Consider the following 20,762-nt stretch of genomic DNA (forward strand, 5'->3'; position numbering starts at 1 on the left):
ATTTGTGAATCCTGTCCCTGGGCTAAACGTCAGTGGTTAAAACTCCTTGATTAAGAGAAAAGATTTAGACTGGAGGAATACCCGGAGGAAATGTGGTGTGTTAGATGTAGGCCTATGTAGAGGAGTGATTCGCACACTCTGCACCGTGATTATTAAAGTACGGTGCATAATTTTCCTAAATAGGCATATGTTCTTAGATTTGTGCTTGTTAGTAGGCCAGCACTACACTGACTACTAGGTTGGTGCGCCGTCATTGTCTTAGATAAACCTTTAGTGCGGAGCGTGTGTGTCTGTATGTATGTGTTGGTGGTGGTTGTGGTAGTGGTGAACTGTGTGTGTGTGTGTCGATAGCGATGGTGATGATGGTGGTTGGGTGGTGAACTAAGAGAGAGAGAGAGAGAGAGAGAGAGAGAGAGAGAGAGAGAGAGAGAGAGAGAGGAAGTCTGTGTGCGTATGTGTGTGATGACACATTTATCTGTTTTTATTTATTTTTTTCTTTATCTCCTGCCTCTTCCTTCTCATATTTCTCTCCCCTCCTCCAATCCCTTCCCTTTCTTTCCTACTTCACACTATGAGAGTATTCACGAAAAGTTACATATTGGCTATGATGTGTGTGTGTGTGTGTGTGTGTGTGTGTGTGTGTGTGTATAAGGTTATTTGGTGTTATACGAGCATTCTCTCTCTCTCTCTCTCTCTCTCTCTCTCTCTCTCTCTCTCTCTCTCTCTCTCTCTCTCTCTCTCAGCTGTGTAGATTGTATTAGTAGGAGGAATAAAAAAGGAGAAATGGAGGAAGAGGAGGAAGAAGAAAGGAGAAATGGAGGAGGACTAGAGGCAAAACAGGAAAATGTTAAGACGACAATATTTAGCTTAGTTTCCTTTGCTTCTTTGCCTTTCTTTGTGATATTTGCCTTGGCTGAATGTTGTACTTTTGTTTATCATTATTATTATTATTATTATTATTATTATTATTATTATTATTATTATTATTATTATTACAACTAGAGAGAATATGAAGAAGAGTGTTTATATCAGTGACACAATACGGCAGAATAATAATGAGAACTGAACTAAACAATTGGACATAGAAAATTACATACTGGCTGGAGGCAATGAGTAATTGGGGAGGCGGCAGGATTAGGGGTTAGTTGGGGATTGTTTGAGCATGTTTTGGGTTTAGTTGTGATATTTTGAGGTTGGCTGGGATATGATTGCTGATGGGGATGTTTTAGATGTGTTTTTATTATGTTTTGGGATGTTTGGGTGTGTTTGGTGAGGTGTTTATTTGTGTTTTTGGTGTGTTTTGGTGTTTTAGACTATTATGGTATACATTGGTGCGTTATGGGGATGTTATGGTGTGTTTTGAGATGTTTTGGGTGTGTTTTGGGATATTTCGGGTGTTTTATGGTGTAGAGGGAATGAAAAGATGATTGACGCAGTGAGGATGTGGTGTGCTGGATGTAGGAATTAGTGTTGTGGTAGATACTGCTTTTTTTTTTTTTTTTTTTTTTTTTAACTACACGAAAGGGAGATTTAGCGAAGGATAGATTTAGGAGAAATTCTGAGCCACATGTTGCATCAAGATTAAGACTAAAGGAGAAAGGGGCCCCGAGGTATGAAAGGTGGTATGATGGAATCCTGGGCGGTGATTTTCTCTTCCGAACGAGGGCACAGTGTATGGATGTGAATGCAAAGAGTTACAAGTGGTCTGAGTCCCGCAGCAAAGTGTGCCAGATGTGTGACATGGGAGAGGATGAGACGGTGGAACATGTGGTGCTGGAGTGTGTGAAGTATGCCAGAGACAGGAATGAGATGATGCAAGTGATACTGACTGAGTTAGGGTATGATAGGAATGAAAGAGTGGAGAAGACAGGAAAGGAGTGGATGGTGTTGTTGCTGGGACTGTGTAGAGAGACGAATGAAGGGATGATTGAGGCGGTGAAAGAGTTTCTGGAGAGAATGTGGCGTGCTAGATGTAGGAATAATTAGTGTAGAGGATGCTGTTCGTTTCTCTTTTTTTTCCCCCTTCTACAGGAGTTGCTGATCCAAAGGCCTGGCTCAGGAGTGATCCTGAGCCACCTGTACCATCATGATCAAGATCAAGATCAGACAAACAAAACACTTTCCTAGAGTCAAGTAGTATCAGGCAGAACGGCACCAATAGCAAACTTACTGCTACGGTTACGGTTACTGCTTACTGGTTACGGACATCAGTTGACCTTCACACTGAACGTATATGTAAAACTAGCGGTACGGATCTTAAGCATTTGACTGTGTAAACTAAAGGTATGTGAGACAAGCCAGGAAGACAGCCCCTAAGCATCTGAGAAGTGGTAACCTGCTTTTATCTATTCAGTATAAGGTACATACCTCAATCCTCTGTACTGTCTAACCCATAACTAATGCTACTTCCAACTGAATGACGTTGTTACGAAAGATTTTCCCCTTTTTAAATGATATGTAGGAAAATTTTACACTCGTGGGATTTCCAAAAAACCTGATGAAATAATACTTTGATGTCTACAGTCTACGCGGTGGCCTCGATTGTTACTTTCATTTATCTTGCATTAAAAGTACTGGTGTCCTAACACAAGACACAGGCGATGGCAAGGCACCATCTATTTATGATAACACTTAAATGTAATAGCAGAAGGTATACCCCTTGATACAGCCAAATCAGTAACGCCTCTCAGTATGGGAAGGTATTTTGCTAGGCAGCCGCAGCCAGGTTTAAAGGAAGACATTTCACAGGGGAAAATATTTTGCACTACATACCTGCAGACTTCAACTACCAAATTTTTATGATGACAGGTTGAAATTTAGCGTGTTTCATATAGGAACTGTCATGTGTCAGCTTGACAGCTTCTTGCAGCTTCCCTTCTTTTTTTTCTTTTCTTATCCTTAGGAAGGCAGTGTTGTCAGCTGGTTTGTGGCTTTCTACCTACACAATCATTAACACTGCATGATAGAACAACAATAACAACCAGAACCAATGCTTCTTTGAGACGTTCATGAAGTAATGGGTCACTAGGTTCGAAGTTATATTACACTGATTTATGCTCTCCTACTCAAAGACCCTGGATTGCCCACAGACCTACAAGTTTGTTGTGAATAGGGAAAGAAAGAAATAGATTTTAGATGTGTCTCTAAAGGTGATATTTGTCAGTCATTTTGCATGCATAAAAAATTTGTTATGCGAATTAAGGTAGCTTTTGAGCCATTCAACTGAGGATCAAGGCGTGACACTCATGTATAAACTAGATTTTCACATTTGAAAATCTGCCAGGTTATGAATAAAATAATTTTGATCTTTGCCTCATTTTATTTTATGTGGAATTCATGCTATAAAGTATCTGAAAAAATCCATTAAGATATAGTAATAATTCATTATTTGTAGCTAGTCCTAATTTACTTTTTCATTTTCTTTTATTTTACAAATACATATATTTTTAAAAGAACATTTCATTCATAAAATGGAATTCGCCTGTACATCAAGATCATTATGGAAATGCTGTGATGGATTTGATGACAGTTGGTTGCTTGAAGGTAGACCAGGATTCACTTGTCATCTGAAGGTGGCATTACCATCGCCTGCAAGGTGAAGACAGGAGAGTGGCATTGAGAGAACTGAAGGAACGCTTGGAAGGATGATAGGAATAGAACAGAGCAAAAGGGGATTATGAAGTATGAGTAACTGTGCTCATTGATTGAGGGTGGTTAAGCATAAACTAGTTAGATAAAAATTAATTCTGCTTATTCTTCATCCTTCTTTATTTGCACCCACAGAAGTGATGGCTTCAGATATCATCACATCTCAGCGGCATATTCACTCCTTTAGTTGGAATCATCACAGGCAGACTTTTTTCAACACAATCTTCAACCTCAGGAAGGAAGTAAGGAACAATAATAGGCATCATCAGAGAATTATATATACTTGTATTTCTTTTGCCAAGGCAGAAAGTCTGGGACATTAATCACTAGCCACTTAAAAATTATCTCAGCTGATCTCCACTCATGCAGAAGCTTGTGTTTATCATGCTGCTGTGGCTGGACAACTTCTGTGTAGTAGGTTAATAATGATCCTTTCTAAGATAAAAAAAAAAATTTGTGTTACATTTCACAAGCCTCAGCAAATATCCCATAGACCAAGTTTCTAACTGACAAACCATGTTTTCCTACCTTTACTTTGTGACATTTCTCTTCCTGTATTTTCAGTAGTGTCCAGTGCAGATAGGTGATAGTTTATTACTCTGCTGCTTAATCTCATTTTTATACACACAGGAGGTCTTCTGTGATGTCACCCTTGTCTGTGATGGTGTTCTGTTTCCTGTACACCGGTTGGTCCTTGCCATGTGTAGTGAGTTCTTCAATGAAATCCTTACCAAGGTTCCCAACCAGCAGCCAATGCTAGTGTTGGTGCCAACTGTGAGTGCAGAAGATTTGGAGGCCTTACTCACTTACGTATACCGAGGAGAAATTCAAGTTTCCCAAACAAATCTTCCTTCCATCATGAAAGCTGCGAAGATACTAAAAATTAAGGGATTCTGCCACACAAATGTCGAAAGAATTCCATGGGAGCAGTATATGAGGGACCCAGGAGAGGAGGAGGAGACAAATAACAAGGAAAGTAGAGAAGAGAGTGACAGCCGTGATAGTATATTCTCTGTGTTACCTGACTCCCCTGAAGAGATAACACAGGAATCCAGCCACCTTCCACAGTTGAAGACTATTGTACCCAAATATCATCAGGTATGGACATTGGTTCTTATAGTGAACTGACTCATTTTTATTTTAGTACATTTTGGCCTTGGGCAGGCAGGTTTCTCCACATCATGCCAAGTCAAGTGATCAGATCAGATTTAAGGAAGATTGGATCTTTTATGGTGCAGCAGGGATAAAACAATTCTGGCAGATCCTGATGGTCAGAACCAGGTATGTTAGGAAGCTGTTCCTTGTGTAGTGTGGTTAATGAGTCTTTAAGTGGTATAAGGGTTATAACAAGGGGGATGTAAGCAAAATTCTTAGGATCAGCAACCAGGGTAGAACAAGAAATAACGGGTTCAAGCTTGAAAAATTTAGGTTTAGGAAGTAGATAGGAAAAAATTGGTTCTCAAATAGAGTGATAGATGAGTGGAACGGACTCAGTAGTCATGTTGTTAGTGCTTGGACACTAAAGAGCTTTAAGAGAAGATTAGACAGGTTTATGGATGGGGATAATAAATGGAAATAGGTAGGTATATTTCATACAGGGATTGCCATGTGTAAGCCTGGTCGCTTCTTGCAGCTTCCCTTATTTCTTACGTTCTTATGTTCTTATGAAGATCAGTCCTATCCTCTCCAGAGGCCTTGAAGCTGAGATATAAAAGAATCCACACATAGTGATGGTAGTTGTAAATGTAAATGAGAAATTGTTTCAGAAGAGGACTGAGTGCTTTATCTTACCAAGGCCCTGGACTGTTGCCACCACTTTTGCTGTCTTCCTCCATGGCCATAATTTCATAGTAACTTTGCATATCTGACTCATTGTGTTGATTTGTGTCATGTTTCATCAAATTTCCCCAAGATCATCCTTAATCTTAATTCTTTCTTAATTTGTCTGCTAAAAATTTAGCCTTATAATATGTACAGCAAATTTTTGGGTGTTCCTAACCAATGTTTTTCTAGGTGGAAGTGTTCATTGACAATACAGAAGAGTCTCATGACATGATTTATGATGAAGAAATAGAGGCAGAAAAAGAAGAAATAAGAGAAGTGAGTGATACCTGGATGAAAATGGAGGCAGAGAAGGGGGAGGAGGAAGAAGAGCTTGATCCATTGAGTGTGCCACTGGCCCCACACACGCTTGCCTTCACTTCTCCAGATCAGGATTCCACCACCTACATTCCAGATACCCCATTGCCTGTGGTAAGTACTCATGCAGGTACTTGTCTAATTGAGACATTAGACATCAGATTTTTGTTTAATATTTCTTTCCACCAGAGGCTGGTAGGGCGAAGATTGTGAATGATGTGTGTGTGTGTGTATGTGGGGCCTTGTCTGGGTCATTTTGTGTAGGATTGCCATCCTGATACATAGATAAGTTACTGTTATATATGTCTCTTTATTTGCCACTCAGGTTATGGCATAGACCATTTCTGAACCTTCATGCAAGTGCACACACACACAGACACACACACCACATAGTGCAGTGATCAGCATACTTGGCTCACAATTGAGAAGGCCTGGGTTCAAGTCCTGGGGTGTGGCGAGGCAAATGGGTGTTCCTCTTAATGTATAGCCTTTGTTTGCCTAACAGAAAGTAGGTACGGGATGTAATCCTAGGGGTTGTGACCTCACTGTCCTGGTGTGTGGTGTGTGAGTTGTCTCTATGATAATTTTCTGTTACTCATTTATTAACACTAAGCAAGAGTACCACTATGAAGTTGTTTATTTACCTTGGAATGTACACTAATCCTAACAGAGCCTTACAGTAAACATGAAAGTAGCCTGATGTGTTACAAGAATGTTATCAGTATCAGCTGTACTCAAGGAATAGTTGTATTTATTATTTCTGTTCAGCATCTTTTGAACATCTTGTCTGTTTGACAGGAAGTCAGCTGGTCTGAGGATTCATACCAAGAGCAACTCTTCAATACATCAGCTTGTGCTGCCACAACAAGTGGTAGCACTAGCTGCACCAGCAGCACAGGCTGCCGCTACACAGCTGAACAGAAGCTGGAGATAGTGAAGAACTATTACCACTATGGCCCAACTAAAACAGCAAGGATAATGAGTGAACTCCTTAGCAGAAAAATTAATGAATCATCAGTGCGATCAATTGTCAGGGCCTGGATTAGGAATCAGAAGGCAAATCGTGAAACTAACAAAGAGACAGAGTAAACTTAGGTGGCAAGTGTATTTTTATTACAAGCTTAACTCCAAAGCACGCCAGCTGCACTTTTTTACTTTAATGAGTCACCCTTATGGCATTACATCACCAAGTTACTCAGCACTGGATAAAGTATCATGTTTTCAAACATTCTTTTATATAAGGTATGTCATTAATTGAATAACTGTAGACAACATACATAAGAGGAAGAGTGGGATTGTGTGAAGTGAAGAGAGGCCATCATACACAATCTGATTGGTAGGTCAGGTTCCTAGTATCAGTCTAATCCATTTTTGACATTTACTTCACTTTGTTGAGTGTAATATTATAATCATGTTTTTATTGTTTGTGTAAAAGCAAATGTTATTGTAGAAAAGGTAACATGGAAAAGCACTCACATCTATCCTTTATTAGGTGGTAGGGTGGCCCATTCTCACCTTTATTTGGTACAGTGTCAGTAATATCTGGGGAGCTCTGGAAATGGATATTGTGTTGTGATTGTGCAGTGGATTTTAGACAATCTCAGGCCCCTTTTTACGTGGAGATGCAGTATGCTAGTTTTTAGCCATCTGTCATTGAGTAGAATCTTAAAAAAAAAAAAAAAGGCAAATTGCAGCATAGGAGTGAGGAATATGCAACATTTAAGCAGGGATGTATGTGAGGATAGTCCCTAGCAGAATGGAATAGACTAGGAGAGTGAGAACCACATGTGCAAGAATGAAATGTTTGAATAAATGTAAGTGGAGAATTCTGTCATAATCATCTAGATTGGTGCTGACTAGACTAGATTAAATTTCTCTCTCTCTCTCTCTCTCTCTCTCTCTCTCTCTCTCTCTCTCTCTCTCTCTCTCTCTCTCTCTCTCTCTCTCTCTCTCTCTCTCTCTCTCTCTCTCTCTCTCTCTCTCTCTCTCTCTCTCTCTCTCTCTCTCTCTCTCTCTCTCATCAGGTTTATAGTTATTGTTTTGTTACCATTTTCTTCATTATTCAAATTTATTTTAAGTCATTTTCTATGATTGTTCAAGTGCACAAGTATGTATGTTTGCATGTCATTGTAGTCTTATTTAAAATGTCCATACTTTTATCTTCAATTTTTTAATATGGAGTGTTGCACTTTTTTTTTTTATACATGATTAAGATTCTTGAGTAATGTGATGTGACCTTTATAACTTGAGTTTTTTTTTTGTATTAAGTGGAGGTATAGTGTAGCTTTATTTAATTATTGTTTACTTGATATTATATATGAGTATTGTATTTTTCTCTTAATGTGAACTGTGGTTGAGAAAGCCAGGCTCCACATAGTTATGTCAGCTCCTATATAGATCCCCATACTAAAGTATCCATAATCATCATGATTTTTCTAGTTGATGTTTGGTAAAGGTGAACTGTGGTGGAGAAAGCCAGGCCCTACATAGTTATGTCAGCTACTGTATAGATCCCCCATGCAAAAGTATCCATAATCATCATGCTTTTTCTAGTTGATGTTTGGTAAAGGTAAATATCCATCACTTTACTGGACAGTCTTTTATATTATTAGTGACTCTTCAGGTGGCCTGACATAACAGGAAAGTATCCTGTTCTGTATTAATATAAAAATATATTGTTACAGTATTTGTCACTTCTTCATTATCATTGCTTACATAATACTATCTATCCCCTGTGTTATAACCAATGTTTCAAGAAAATCAGCCAAGACCAAAAAGAGGAAAAAAATACAAAGAAAAGGAAAATATAGAATTCCATGTAATAATTTCTGCAGTCAGCCCCTTTGTAAGGCATGGGATCACACTAGAAATTAGCTGAATTTAAAACCAATAAAATCTAAAAATAAAAAGAAATAACTTCAAATTCACAAAACACAGCCCTTCCTGTGGGACCAGGTTTTAAGAAAAGTTTAGCTTTTGAGGAGGGTCATCAATGAGACAAGGACAAGGCTACTCAGCTCGGCACACCATTGTTAAGGCCCCCACACACGATCATTTTTTTCGTCAATTAATTGATATCAATTTATTGACGTCAATGAATTGATGGAAAAATTGACCGTGTGTGGGGGACATTGATATCAATTTAAATTAAACAATTTCATTGAATCAATTCATTGAGAGATCAAAACTCCTTTGATATTTATTGATGGGTCTTCAATAAAATTGAATTTCCAGTGGCTAAAAATTGCAATGTGATACTGAGACGCGCATTTGGAGAAATGGCTTCTCGCATGGCAGTATTTTGTTTGACTATCATTGGCATCACTAAATTTAGAAGTTCGTCGTAAGATTCGGCGTTCTGAGGAAATTCCTGTGATCCTCTGCCTCGTCGTCCCATAATTCCCTCAGCAATCGTGTATGTCCTAGTTCCCTTCGACAGAGATATCATTTCTTCGCCCACTTACTCCTCTTCTTTCGCTTTGGAGTGTCCAGAGCAAGCACTATTCCTAGAGCCACAGATGCTTTCATCTCGAAATTATGAATCAAACTGAAAATTGAAGTAAAATCATTGACCGTGTGTGGGCAGTGATTTCCTCAATTTTATTAAAAGAACACATGAGCATAAATTAGTGTAAATTACTTGTCAGTAGGAAATTAAGGCATACAAAAAATCATTATTATTTTTCAAGGCAAGTTATATATATATATATATATATATATATATATATATATATATATATATATATATATATATATATATATATATATATATATATATATATATATATATATATATATATATATCATGTATTCTTTTATTTTTATTTATTTTATTTTTTTAATTGTATGTATTGTATGTGTGTATGTTTGGTCAGAATACACTTGGTGTCAGTTCATCACGTTATTGTTGCCATTAGAAAAAAAATAGACCAGCAACCCATAAAAGCTACTTACATGCATCACTAAATTTTCTCTTCTCACTTTACGAGCAGAAGGTAAAGAAGACAAATAAGATAAATGGAATGAATATACAGAAAGGGATCCGTTGGCGGGGCACATCTCTCAGTGACGTCACGCGCGCCGCTTGTGTTGTGGCGGAGCGAGTGACGGAGGGAGCGAGGGGGAGGCCGAGGCACAGACGCGGCACAGGGACGCTTGGGACTGCCCTTGCCACCTTGCTTGTCAGTCACCAGGTACCCATAACTTTGCACACACATGCTAAGGGAGGGTCTAGGGATCACCACTGTTCCGCTAATGCACGGGACATGAAAATGTTTGAGGAGGAAGTGGCGGGAATGTTAACGATAAGAGTGGCACTTTTTTTTAGGGATTGAAATAGAGCTTATTGATATTTACCAACCCTTATGTTGTCTCACTTCTTCACAGTTCAGCGGGGATAGGTAATACTTCAAGTAGAATGGATGACTTTGACACACAGACCAATATATTAAGTAAGATGGCCCAGTGTTGGTTTGACAGGACAAGCGTTCGCCTAAGTCAAATGATTATGGTGGAACACTTTAGGTCTGCTTGCTTGGCTGTAATTGACATGGAGCACAACCCAGTCATGTGAACTGAACGGCAATATATATATATATATATATATATATATATATATATATATATATATATATATATATATATATATATATATATATATATATATATATATATATATATATATATATATATATATATATATATATATATATATATATATATATATATATATATATATATATATATATATATATATATATATATATATATATATATATATATATATATATATATATATATATATATATATATATATAACTTGCCTTGAAAAACAATAATGATTTTTTGTATGCCTTAATTTCCTACTGACAAGTAATTTACACTAATTTATGCTCATGTATTCTTTTATTTTTATTTATTTATTTATTTATTTCAAATTGTGACCAATATTGTTTCATTGAATTTGATTCCTATGCCATCCCCTTATCTAAAATGTCACTCCACATTTGAGGCAAAGCAGGATGTTGTATGAAAAAAGAAATCAGTAAATTATTAGTGTTAGAGGTATTGTGTTTTGCTTTGCAGGAAAAACTGTCAAGATGGAAGAGGGAGTGCTGTGTCTGAAGTGGAGGGACCATCGCTCCACTTTCCTTCGCATGCTTTCCTCTGTAAGAAAAAAGGTAAGCAGCCCGTCACTCTTCCTCTTTCCTCACATCACCAGCACCAACTAACATGAATAATCTTCTAGGATGTTAATTGTAAGTGGGGGTGACTTGCATCAACCCACACAGCCCCACTGTCAGCTATAGCCAACAGTGCATGTGTCCACTGTGGACCCACTGACATATATCCAACACAAACTTCTCCCTTTATTTATGTAGCTTGTATGGTGCCTAAGGGTTTCCAAATTAGATATGTCGTAGCTCTCTCTCTCTCTCTCTCTCTCTCTCTCTCTCTCTCTCTCTCTTCCTATTTAAGAGAGGGGAGAGTGTTGTCTGACTCATGCCACACGAAGGACATAGCCATAGTGAATTTGACAGGAAGGCAAAAGCTACATATATGCATATTCCTCACTTCACCACACCCAAACCATTATTCTATGAACAAGTGTATTGCATATTCAAGAGGAAGGGTAGATCAGTCTATTACTGTAAAGCTGTACCTGATGGGTGCATGTAGAGCTGTATAATTAAGAAGTAAAAATGAACAGTTTTGGGTAAAAATAAGAAATGGCAACATACTCACTCTACCTACCTGCTGCAGTGATGGAATCCTTATCATTACTAGTCAGGAATGTTTGTACCATCTCTGTCTGCCATTTTTTTCATTGGTTGCTAGTAATGTTTAGTACTTGGAACATTAAAGTACTTTGTAGGGTTCAGAAAGCTTAACAACTGCTGCTTCTCTTCCTCAGGGAGTGTTCTGTGATGTTACACTGGTCTGTGAGGGCAAGTTTTACCCGGTGCACCAACTAGTCCTCTCTACCTGCAGTGAGTACTTTCAACAGATGTTTGAAGTTTTATCAAGTGGAACCAGTGGATCAGCAGGGAATACCCGGACTGCAGGGCCTCTCGTGGTGGTCCTGACAGGGGTCTCTCCTCGGGATCTTGAAGCTTTGTTGGAATACATGTATGCTGGAGAAGCTACAATATTACAAGGGGACCTAGCACGTTTCATGAAGGCAGCTGAAGGCTTTAAAGTTCATGGTCTGGCTGAGCCCCCTCCCCCAGCCTCTCCATCCTCCTCCCGAAGAGAGTCTGGGGAGGGGACAAAGAGAACACTGCCACAGTGTGAAGACAGCTGGGAGAGAAAGAGAAAAAAAGAAAGTGGAGATCACCACAAAGTATTAAAAGGAAAGGAGGCCCTACCAGAAATAGTTTCCCCTGCCCAGCTGGCATCAGTGGAACTCGCCCCAGAGACACAGCGTGGAATGGAGCGGGATACAGCCACAGGTACCCCGGGTGACCTCCCAGGGCCTGTGGCACCTCTGTCACCTCCCTCTCGTCCACAGGTGAGACAAGCTGTCTATTTCTTTATGTACGACCTCACTGCTTTGAAATAGTCTCATTTGGTAGTATCCATAAACAGACAGTCTGACTATCTCCTCTTGGGTATTTGTACATTTATAACCAAGTGTCTTGCCCACTCTGGTCAGCTTCAAGGCTCACTGGCCTATAGACTAGGTTTTGTCTATATTGTTTAGTAATTACTTTTTTAATATGCCACATAAAATTGCAAACATTTTGTAATCAGAGAATAACAGAATTTTTGCAAATAAGTTGTGAGAAAAGCCCAGAATTAGTACTTGTCATAGGCCATGTGCAGTGACATTATTTTCCTTAAATACACAAGTTCATGATTCACTGTCTGCTTTCAAGATTAAATATGAAGAGATTCAGGTGAAGGAAGAACCTCAAAACCTGGAGGAAGTAGATGAGGCAAAAAAAGAACAAGGAAGATGGAGTCATCGTCAGCACCAAGAACAACAAGCATTGGTGTTAGGTGAAGGAGCAGAGACTGCACAGCTCTTAGGTTTCTGTGACCCAGGACTGAACTACTTGGCACACACCTCAGGGCTGGGGGCAGTGACAGACCGTGGACACTCGTCCCATCACCATCGGAACATCCATGCGGTGAGTGGAGGAAACAAAGAAAAGTTAATCAGAATTGTCAAGTTTAATTGTATTTCCATTATTTGCTCTGCTGCTGTGTTTGAAATTTTTACAACCTTCCATTTACTTGATTAGAAGACTGGTCAAGGGCTACAAAAACTGAAAGAAGGAAAAGAAGTTCACTTACTTGGTTCATGGTTGAAATTTGCTCGGCTTAATTACAGCATGTTTGTCTTCACACAACAGACAGTTTCCTCTCTTTTGTTGTAGTTATATTCTTGTTGACATGAAGCCCGGTAAGATTGTATAGATGTTTTCAGAAGTATTATCAAAAGTCTCTTTTGTATGCCTCAATTTTGGGAAAACAAAGAAAAAGGAAAGAAAGGAAAGGAAATACTGGATAATTTATTTTCTCCCCAGACTGCAGGATGGGAAGCTGCAGGAACTTCTGATAATTTTCCACAGCTCCCCTCAGGCCACCTTAGAGCAGCCAGCCAGGTGAGTCCCTGTCTTACAACAACCTATGACAAGTGCCATACAAATGAAATGTATTTTATATTTTTATGTTACTTGCAGACTCCATTTTAAGATGGCCTGTTCATGGAAGTCTTATCATACATTGATCTATCAAATACTAATCCTGTGCATCATGGCAAGAACTTACTTGCATTCTTAGATCTTTGTAGTCTTCCTTAATAAGTATTAAAGGTAACATTCTGGTGTCTAAAATAGTATTAGATATGTTTGAAAGTCTGATAACAAGTAGAATTTTTTGTTTTATTTCCAATGACAAACTCCTCATGTTACACTGAGACTTAGGTGCAGTAATAGTGTGTGTGTGTGTGTGTGTGTGTGTGTGTGTGTGTGTGTGTGTGTGTGTGTGTTGGTTACAGTTGTGTTCAGTAAAGCGAAGGAAAATATAATTTCCAGAAAAAGATTACTCAAGAAGTTCATGAGTGAAAAAAACTCATTATTTCTCTTCATTTGAAATGACAATTGACCATTTGTGATTCTACAGTCTTGTACTCATTTGTAGCAGAAGCTCATTTGCAGTGTTGTAAATTCCAGAATGTGCATTAAAGTTACTTGCATGTCATGCATAATACACTGATTTTAGATGTGGACTTGCTTACTGAAGAGGGCTGAGGAATGTAATTCTTTGAGGAACTAGTTAACTTATGTGCATATGTAAATAATATTGGCTGATTGTATTCAAGATGGAGCACTAAAGAAACATAACCATACTTGAAGACATGTTGTCTGATAAGAAAAAAACTATCCAAAAGTTCAGTTGAACTGAAACATAAGTAAACTACTGGAGGGTTCCATCAGCAGCTGGAAAAAAGCATATTTAAAACACCCACACCCATTTCTTCTTTCAGAGGAGAATGGGCCGCCCCACATCAGAAATCTGGCTGCATTACACCACAGAGAGGGTTGCTGGGAGGACGGCCGTGTACTGTCGCTACTGTTCTCAAAAGTACGGCTATCCCAATGCCACCAAGATGAAGATACACATCCTGAAATGTACAAAGTGCCCAGAGGAGGTGAAGCATCAGTTTGAGATAACAGCAAAACCAGAATTAAGTGAAGGTCAAGACGTCACTCTTGGTGCGGTCAGCACTGATGGGGGCACAGCTCCCAAGGCAGATCCCTTTCCTCAGTATCCAGCTCACCAGTCCCAACAAGCCACAGACAGATGCACTGAAAGCACAAACACTGCAGTCAGATCTAAATCTGGATCATGTAGAACTGAGCCAGGAGCTGAGAATCCTTCCAACTCAAAAGCAGGATTTCAGAACCCAGGGAAGTCTTCCCATGTCAAGTCACAAAGCACAGCTCAGCAAGAAGTTCCTTCAGGTGCAGAGAAAGCCTCAGGTACAAAGCCACACGTTGGGCAACTTTCAAGCCAAGAAAAATCAGCGGCAGCAAAAACAACGGATGCCAAACAACGTTCATTCTCCTCAAACACTGAGAAAGTTAAGATTCCTTCCAGGCTCCAGCAGCAACATTCACGGCCATTATCTCAATCAGAAGAGAGAGCTTCCTTGATACCTGAACCAGTGTGTCACAATCCAGTGTACTAGTGTGTGTGTGTGTGTGTGTGTGTGTGTGTGTGTGTTTGTGTGTGTGTGTGTGTGTGTGTGTGTGTGTGTGTGTGTGAGAGAGAGAGAGAGAGAGAGAGAGAGAGTGTGTGTTTAGTATAGGAAATGTGCCACAAATTTTGTCCGTAAGAGTAGAGTGGTGTTGTGTTTATGGTTGTTTAATGTATTATTGCATGCAATGCAGGTCACTCCATAAACAAATTTTATGCATCATAATGTATTGTATAGATGAGTTTATATTTATTTTTTGCAAGAATTTTTCTGAAAGAAATTGCTTAAATTAATTTTGCATTAAATCAAAGTGCTAATACTCATTATGACTGGAAGTCATACAGTGTTGTACCCATTTGGTGTTGGCTGACAGCCACATGTGGGAGGTGTTTGGTAATGTGGCAGCAAAGGTGACTTGAAGCAAGGCTTGCTTTGTGATCACAAGGTTGGACCGTGTGGCAGTGCTGGACAGTCCCTGAATGACAGCCAGTGGCCAAACAGTTGTTGAAACAACTTGCTATTGGTGTTAACAATATGTAGAGCTGCCATGACTGGCTGAATTATTCTTTCAGTACAGCCAGTCATAGGAAGCAGCTAGTAGAGATTGTGTGGATGACAAACCATGTTAGCAATATTGTAAAACAGGAACATCACAGTCCTTATCCTCCAGTTGAAGGCTTTGTTCAAGAGTGGTTCACCTTCATTGTTGTCTTGGTGAAAACCCAACATCATTGCAGTGTCATGGAATTAGATTATAGTATGTACATACTGTCATTCAGATGGGAGACCACTGAATTTTATTCTTGTGTGATATCCCTTGAAAGGCTTCTCTGTGTAGCCATGGTACTTTATCTTGCTTATACAGTTTTATTTATTTAAATATTGATTTAATTTTTTGTGATACTCCTGAAAATGAAAATAGTTAAGGAGGATTAGTTTTCATTGTATAAAGTCAGAAAGCAAGTACATTCTTGCATGTCACATCAGACAAATCAGTGTAGCTGTTCACAGCTACTTGCTGCATTAGTGAGCTCAGAAAAAAAAAAAATTGTCTCTATACTTCTAGACATTTAGTTGAGTGACACATTGCTTACACCTGAAATTGGTTAATGGTCCATGTACCATATTAAATATGTATGCAGATAACAGAGTAGTGATTAGGGCAGTGTATTATGATTAGAATGACATGTGCAATAAACATAGACTCACCATTCATGCAGAGCAGGAATGAACAATTACTGTGACCAGCAGGCCACTCCATAGGTGATAGCACACTGTGAGGGCCACACATTTAATGTAAAGGATCATGGATGATGTTTTCAAAAAGTTAAGGCTGATTTAAATATCCAACCCACCCAAGGCATAGAGTGTCATTGGTTACTGTACCATGTCTTCTCCTCTTTCCATGCCTTTTTTTTTTTTTTTTTATCTCATAGATGAATCATGGTGCCACTGACCAAAAAAAGTATCATGTAATCTGTGGTGCATCATGAGGAGCATCCCAGACAACACGGGAGCTAGCAAGCCATATCTTGGCATGCATTCAGCTGCTGACTGGTTCCATCCATTCAGTGGCTCATCAACTCACTAACAAATGCAAGATGGCAGAGGTTTAAGCTCATGTTCATGTTACATCATTGTTACTGCTAATAGAGCTTGTTAATATTCCACATTGTGACAAACATAAAATTCTGTTATCATTACTGCTGTAAAATTTATTTTAAGAGTTTTGTAGATTAAAAGGACATTGAAGTGGGAATAAGTGAGTGTGATGACAAAATCACAAGAATAAATAGGCAAATAGGCATATGTATATACAGTCAGTAGATGAGTGGTTAGTGCATGGAAGTGGTGAACCAGATGATGTGAATTTGGGTTCCTCCAAGCCTGATAATCTCCCTATGATCAGTGAGCAACCAAAGATCATTCACTTGCTGCCATTAACTGTTCTAGTTTGTGTGCAGTGAGGAACATTAGGGAGTGGCATGGGCCTCTACAGGATGTTGTTTTGAAAATCTCTGTTGGGGGGAACTGACCATTCAGGCTTCTAGAAACAAGCCTTCAGGCCAGCCTGCCAAGCCTTAAGGAATAAACTTAAAGGCACTATGTGCCCAAGACATGAAAATATCAACATTCATAAATAATGTGAATTCTGCAAGTCAATAGTTCTATAGCACCTTTTCAAAAGAAACAAGTGTGAAGCTGGCTGTTTTGTCTACAAGTACTACTGTGGTGTTTATTCCACCAAGCTTTACTGTGAAGCTGGTGAGTGGTGCAGGTCTTCCTCATCACAGCTTGAAGTGGCACGTTGGATTGCTCTTATGGTGGGTGGTGAATCTTGCTCATCGCAAGTACTTGTTATATTGATGTCTTGCAGGAAAAAATGTAACCACAGACTGAATGTGACTTCCATTTCACCAGCTTCATGAAAATAGTTATACGTATGTATATGAAAAATTTGGGGGGTCATGCATTGCTGAAGATACCTTAAAAGGAAATATCATGTAAGGTAAATTTCTTGTTTTCATCTGTGTGACAGTATTGTGTCATGATATGAATTTCTTGATACCTTAAGGCAGAGGTGTATGTGTGTCAATGTTCCACCCTTCAGTAGGGTATCAGTGTAAAGACAGGATGTGAGTTTGCAGACCAGCAAGGCTGTCAGCTGTGCATGGGCAGCAAACAGTCTCCAGAAGGTTGCATTGTGAGCGATATAAGGCATGAAATTTTTTAACTTATTTTTGTATGAAGTACCACTTTAAACATGTAAAATAGGAAATGTTTGCATTCAACTGATAGCTTGTTCTTAATTGTGGGCATCACTCTAAATCTGTATGTAATTCTACATATATAGATTTTCATTAAATCAGTGTACTGTCGTATGTTCTAAAATGAGGTGCAATGCAAAAAATCATGTATGTCATTAATAAAAGATATACATTTACCATAAGGTATCTCCTTAAAAGTAAATCTCATGCTAGATGACAGTTGGTCCATTCCTTTTCCCACTACTATACCATTCATTTATGCTAGAATCTTCTAGATGTACTTTGTCACCCTACCAGCTTAGTATTCATTTTTGGGGACAGGAAGAAGTGGCAAGCAAGGGCAGGCAAGCATATGGCTAGACTAATGTGTAGTTGATTCTGGGTCAGAAACTTACAAGGGCAGACTGACGAAGGTTGTTATTGTTGTACTGTAATAGCAAATTATGTTCTTCACTCCATCAAATGTCTTAACTCAAGGTTCTGATGGTGGAAGATGAACCAGGACCCACAGCCAACACTTGCTTATGCCTGAGCTGGTTATTGTCAACCAACATTTGTACATGTCTGCACTGTGAGAAGCATTGAGATGCCTGGCTTCTGTACACACTCACAGTGTGTCCTTTCTGGTTATTCTGTTGTTGCAGTGGTAGGCATTCTATGTTCTTTTAAACCTATGAACTGTGGTGTCTGACAAGATTTCTATTATTCATGAATAATCCCAATCAGAAATCTTGCCCTGTCCACCATTGTGCTAATGACTGCTTAGCATTGCTGTCCATGTTTACACAAACAACTCTGCAGGAATTAAGCAATTCACACAGTCAGTGACCTTAAAAGTCAGTTCCTTCACCTACCTGGGAAAAAAGCTTCCATACAACTATCTTGTCTTCCTCAGTGACATTCAACTGTCCCGTTCCTCCTACATTAAACATACTTATGCTGCTCCTTTTCTCATCTCTTGATCAGATGAGATTCATGAAATTTTTGTGTTCCTTATTAATTTTTCCTTCTCTTAATTGCTTTTTTTGCCCTTGTATGGAGTAAAGCTCTCATATGTAAGGGTTCAATTCATGCAGTCTAATGAAATAAGGAAAAGTTAAAAAGCTTTATGTCTAATCAACTCTTCTGTAACTGACTGTCTGTTGTCTCACTACCGTAAGGCTGCACCTGCCATCTTGTGCCTTTATTTCCTTGGTTACTACTCTTCCAGACTTATTCAGTACATGATGCTCTTGCCCCACAGTCTCACAGAAACAAGATTTTCTCCTTAGTTTTGTCCACCTTATAATGGAAGACTTGACCAATATCTTAGCCCTTCCACTGGTAAACTCCATACTACCTTTTTTTTTTTTTCCCATTCCCATGACTTGAAAGAGAGGAATACCAAGGTATCTCAGGAACTCTGTTGGCTAACCCATTTATGTCATTATTATGATGTACTTTTGGAGAGTGGCAATCAAGAGAATGTTTTTACTCTTTCGTCGTTTAGTCAATCTTCACATGCAGAAAAAGTGTGTGTGTGTGTGTGTGAATTGAATAAGCACTGAGTTTTAAAATGAGAAGTGCACACTTGGAAATGAGCAGGGACTTCTTTCTTTCCTGTATAATTGTTCCTGTTTTTTAACTTTTTATATACTAACACAATTCCTTCTCATCAGATTCCAGATAAAGATGACATAAAGACTGAAGTAAAAGATGAGGTGGAGAAGCAAGAAGAATCACCAAGTGAGGTGGAAGAGATAGACAGGGAACTCTTCCTCACACCTAGAGAGTTGAGGCGCTTGGCAGAGTGGCTCACAATCTGTGATGTACTTGGGTTTGCACGCCTCAGAGAGGATGTGCTTAACATGGTCCAGTGCATCTTGCAGGCCAGTGGCCGAGGCACAGTCTTCCCTGGTGGACTGCCTGACCAGGCTTGGTGCCACCGATTCCTGTGCCGCCATCCTAACCTGGCGGCAAGGATGCGCAGTGAAAATTTTCTCCTGAAAAGTGTAATATCACATGACTCGCTGCAGGACTGGTTTTCAAATGTTGTGGACCTCTTGACTGCAGCAGGTGGACAGGACCTTCTTTCTGATCCCAGGCGTGTCTTCTCAGCAGGGGTGATGACCTTCCCAATCAGCATGAGTGACGGAACGGTCTTCGAACCTCGAGCCATGCATGATCGTACTCCACAAAAACTGAATCAGTTTTTCTCAATTGTTACAACAGTGAATGCAGCTGGCACAGTGTTTCCAGGAACAGCAGTGTTTCCTGATGGAGTGACAGCATCATCACATAGCACTACCTGGCAAGTGAACCATTCTCTCTTTGGCACTCTAGAGCCTCAGAATTTTTTTGAGTATCTGCAAGCAGTGTTTGTGCCAAGGCTGAGGAGAGAGGAGATCCCCACTCCAGTAGTAGTCTTCCTCCATGGGCGACACAATAGCCTAGTCACCCCAGAACTGTGTGACTTGTACAAGAAAGGTGTAGTTGTAGTGCGTGCCCTCCATCCTCTCATTGTCATGGAGAAACAGGAACCTGTGGTGATGGCGCTCACCGACCCTCTGGCACATGCATGGTCTGCTGAGGTCAAAGCTTGGAAGAGTGAGACTGGCCACCCGTCATTTACCACCCAAGACTTCCTACCAGTGCTAGATCATGTCATAACCAAAGTTACTGACTCAACTGTGATAAAAGAAGCATTCAGGACCTCGGGCCTCTTCCCATTTCAGTTGCATGAGAAAAATTGACTCTGATGATCTTAACAGTGTTAAATAGAAGCAGTAGCTTTTAGTACTTACTCAAACAGCTTCATTAGGGGTCACAAAATGTGAGATGAGAGGGTGACCAAGTGGTCAGTGCTCAGACGTGGTGAACATGAGTTCACTTCCTGCTGGAAACTCACCATTTTTCAAGCCATCGCTGAGTGGTTGAAGATTACCGACATATATTCTGTCTCTGACAGTGTTTGCATTGGGAAGCTCTAGAGGGCAGCATGAGCCTCTATGAAGGCATCT

General features: G+C 39.4%; 2 protein-coding genes across 6 annotated transcripts; both read left to right on the plus strand.

The window, feature by feature from the left end:
• The first annotated feature begins 2,083 nt into the window (after window positions 1–2,083).
• LOC135106005 (kelch-like protein 12) lies at window positions 2,084–8,475 on the plus strand. Of its 3 annotated transcripts, none has more exons than XM_064014759.1 (5): window positions 2,084–2,359; window positions 3,784–3,890; window positions 4,279–4,746; window positions 5,662–5,901; window positions 6,586–8,475. In XM_064014759.1, the coding sequence occupies exons 2-5, from the start codon at window positions 3,789–3,791 to the stop codon at window positions 6,874–6,876; spliced, it is 1,101 nt and encodes a 366-aa protein (XP_063870829.1). In that variant the 5' UTR covers window positions 2,084–2,359; window positions 3,784–3,788; the 3' UTR covers window positions 6,877–8,475. The 3 variants fall into 3 exon arrangements, with proteins under 3 accessions (XP_063870829.1, XP_063870827.1, XP_063870828.1); XM_064014757.1 differs by having other exon boundaries at window positions 2,085–2,283; XM_064014758.1 differs by having other exon boundaries at window positions 2,090–2,247.
• Window positions 8,476–9,823: 1,348 nt separating this feature from the next.
• On the plus strand, window positions 9,824–20,495 carry LOC135106007 (uncharacterized). Of its 3 annotated transcripts, none has more exons than XM_064014760.1 (6): window positions 9,824–9,980; window positions 10,873–10,967; window positions 11,702–12,298; window positions 12,666–12,920; window positions 13,320–13,397; window positions 19,422–20,495. In XM_064014760.1, exons 2-6 carry the CDS (start codon window positions 10,887–10,889, stop codon window positions 20,493–20,495), a joined length of 2,085 nt encoding a protein of 694 aa, XP_063870830.1. In that variant the 5' UTR covers window positions 9,824–9,980; window positions 10,873–10,886. The 3 variants fall into 3 exon arrangements, with proteins under 3 accessions (XP_063870830.1, XP_063870832.1, XP_063870831.1); XM_064014762.1 differs by lacking the exon at window positions 19,422–20,495 and adding an exon at window positions 14,282–17,942; XM_064014761.1 differs by having other exon boundaries at window positions 9,844–9,968.
• Window positions 20,496–20,762: the final 267 nt, after the last annotated feature.

The sequence above is a fragment of the Scylla paramamosain genome, chromosome 12 (assembly GCF_035594125.1).
Source record: "Scylla paramamosain isolate STU-SP2022 chromosome 12, ASM3559412v1, whole genome shotgun sequence".
Classification (NCBI taxonomy): domain Eukaryota; kingdom Metazoa; phylum Arthropoda; class Malacostraca; order Decapoda; family Portunidae; genus Scylla; species Scylla paramamosain.

Coding starts and splice junctions, on each gene's coding strand:
- LOC135106007 (XM_064014760.1), top strand. CDS start 10,887: ATGGAAGAGGGAGTGCTGTGTCTGAAGTGGAGGGACCATCGCTCCACT. Junction 10,968..11,701: donor TTTCCTCTGTAAGAAAAAAG/GTAAGCAGCCCG, acceptor TCTCTTCCTCAG/GGAGTGTTCTGTGATGTTAC. Junction 13,398..19,421: donor ACCTTAGAGCAGCCAGCCAG/GTGAGTCCCTGT, acceptor CCTTCTCATCAG/ATTCCAGATAAAGATGACAT.
- LOC135106005 (XM_064014759.1), top strand. CDS start 3,789: ATGGCTTCAGATATCATCACATCTCAGCGGCATATTCACTCCTTTAGT. Junction 3,891..4,278: donor TCTTCAACCTCAGGAAGGAA/GTAAGGAACAAT, acceptor TTATACACACAG/GAGGTCTTCTGTGATGTCAC. Junction 5,902..6,585: donor CAGATACCCCATTGCCTGTG/GTAAGTACTCAT, acceptor TCTGTTTGACAG/GAAGTCAGCTGGTCTGAGGA.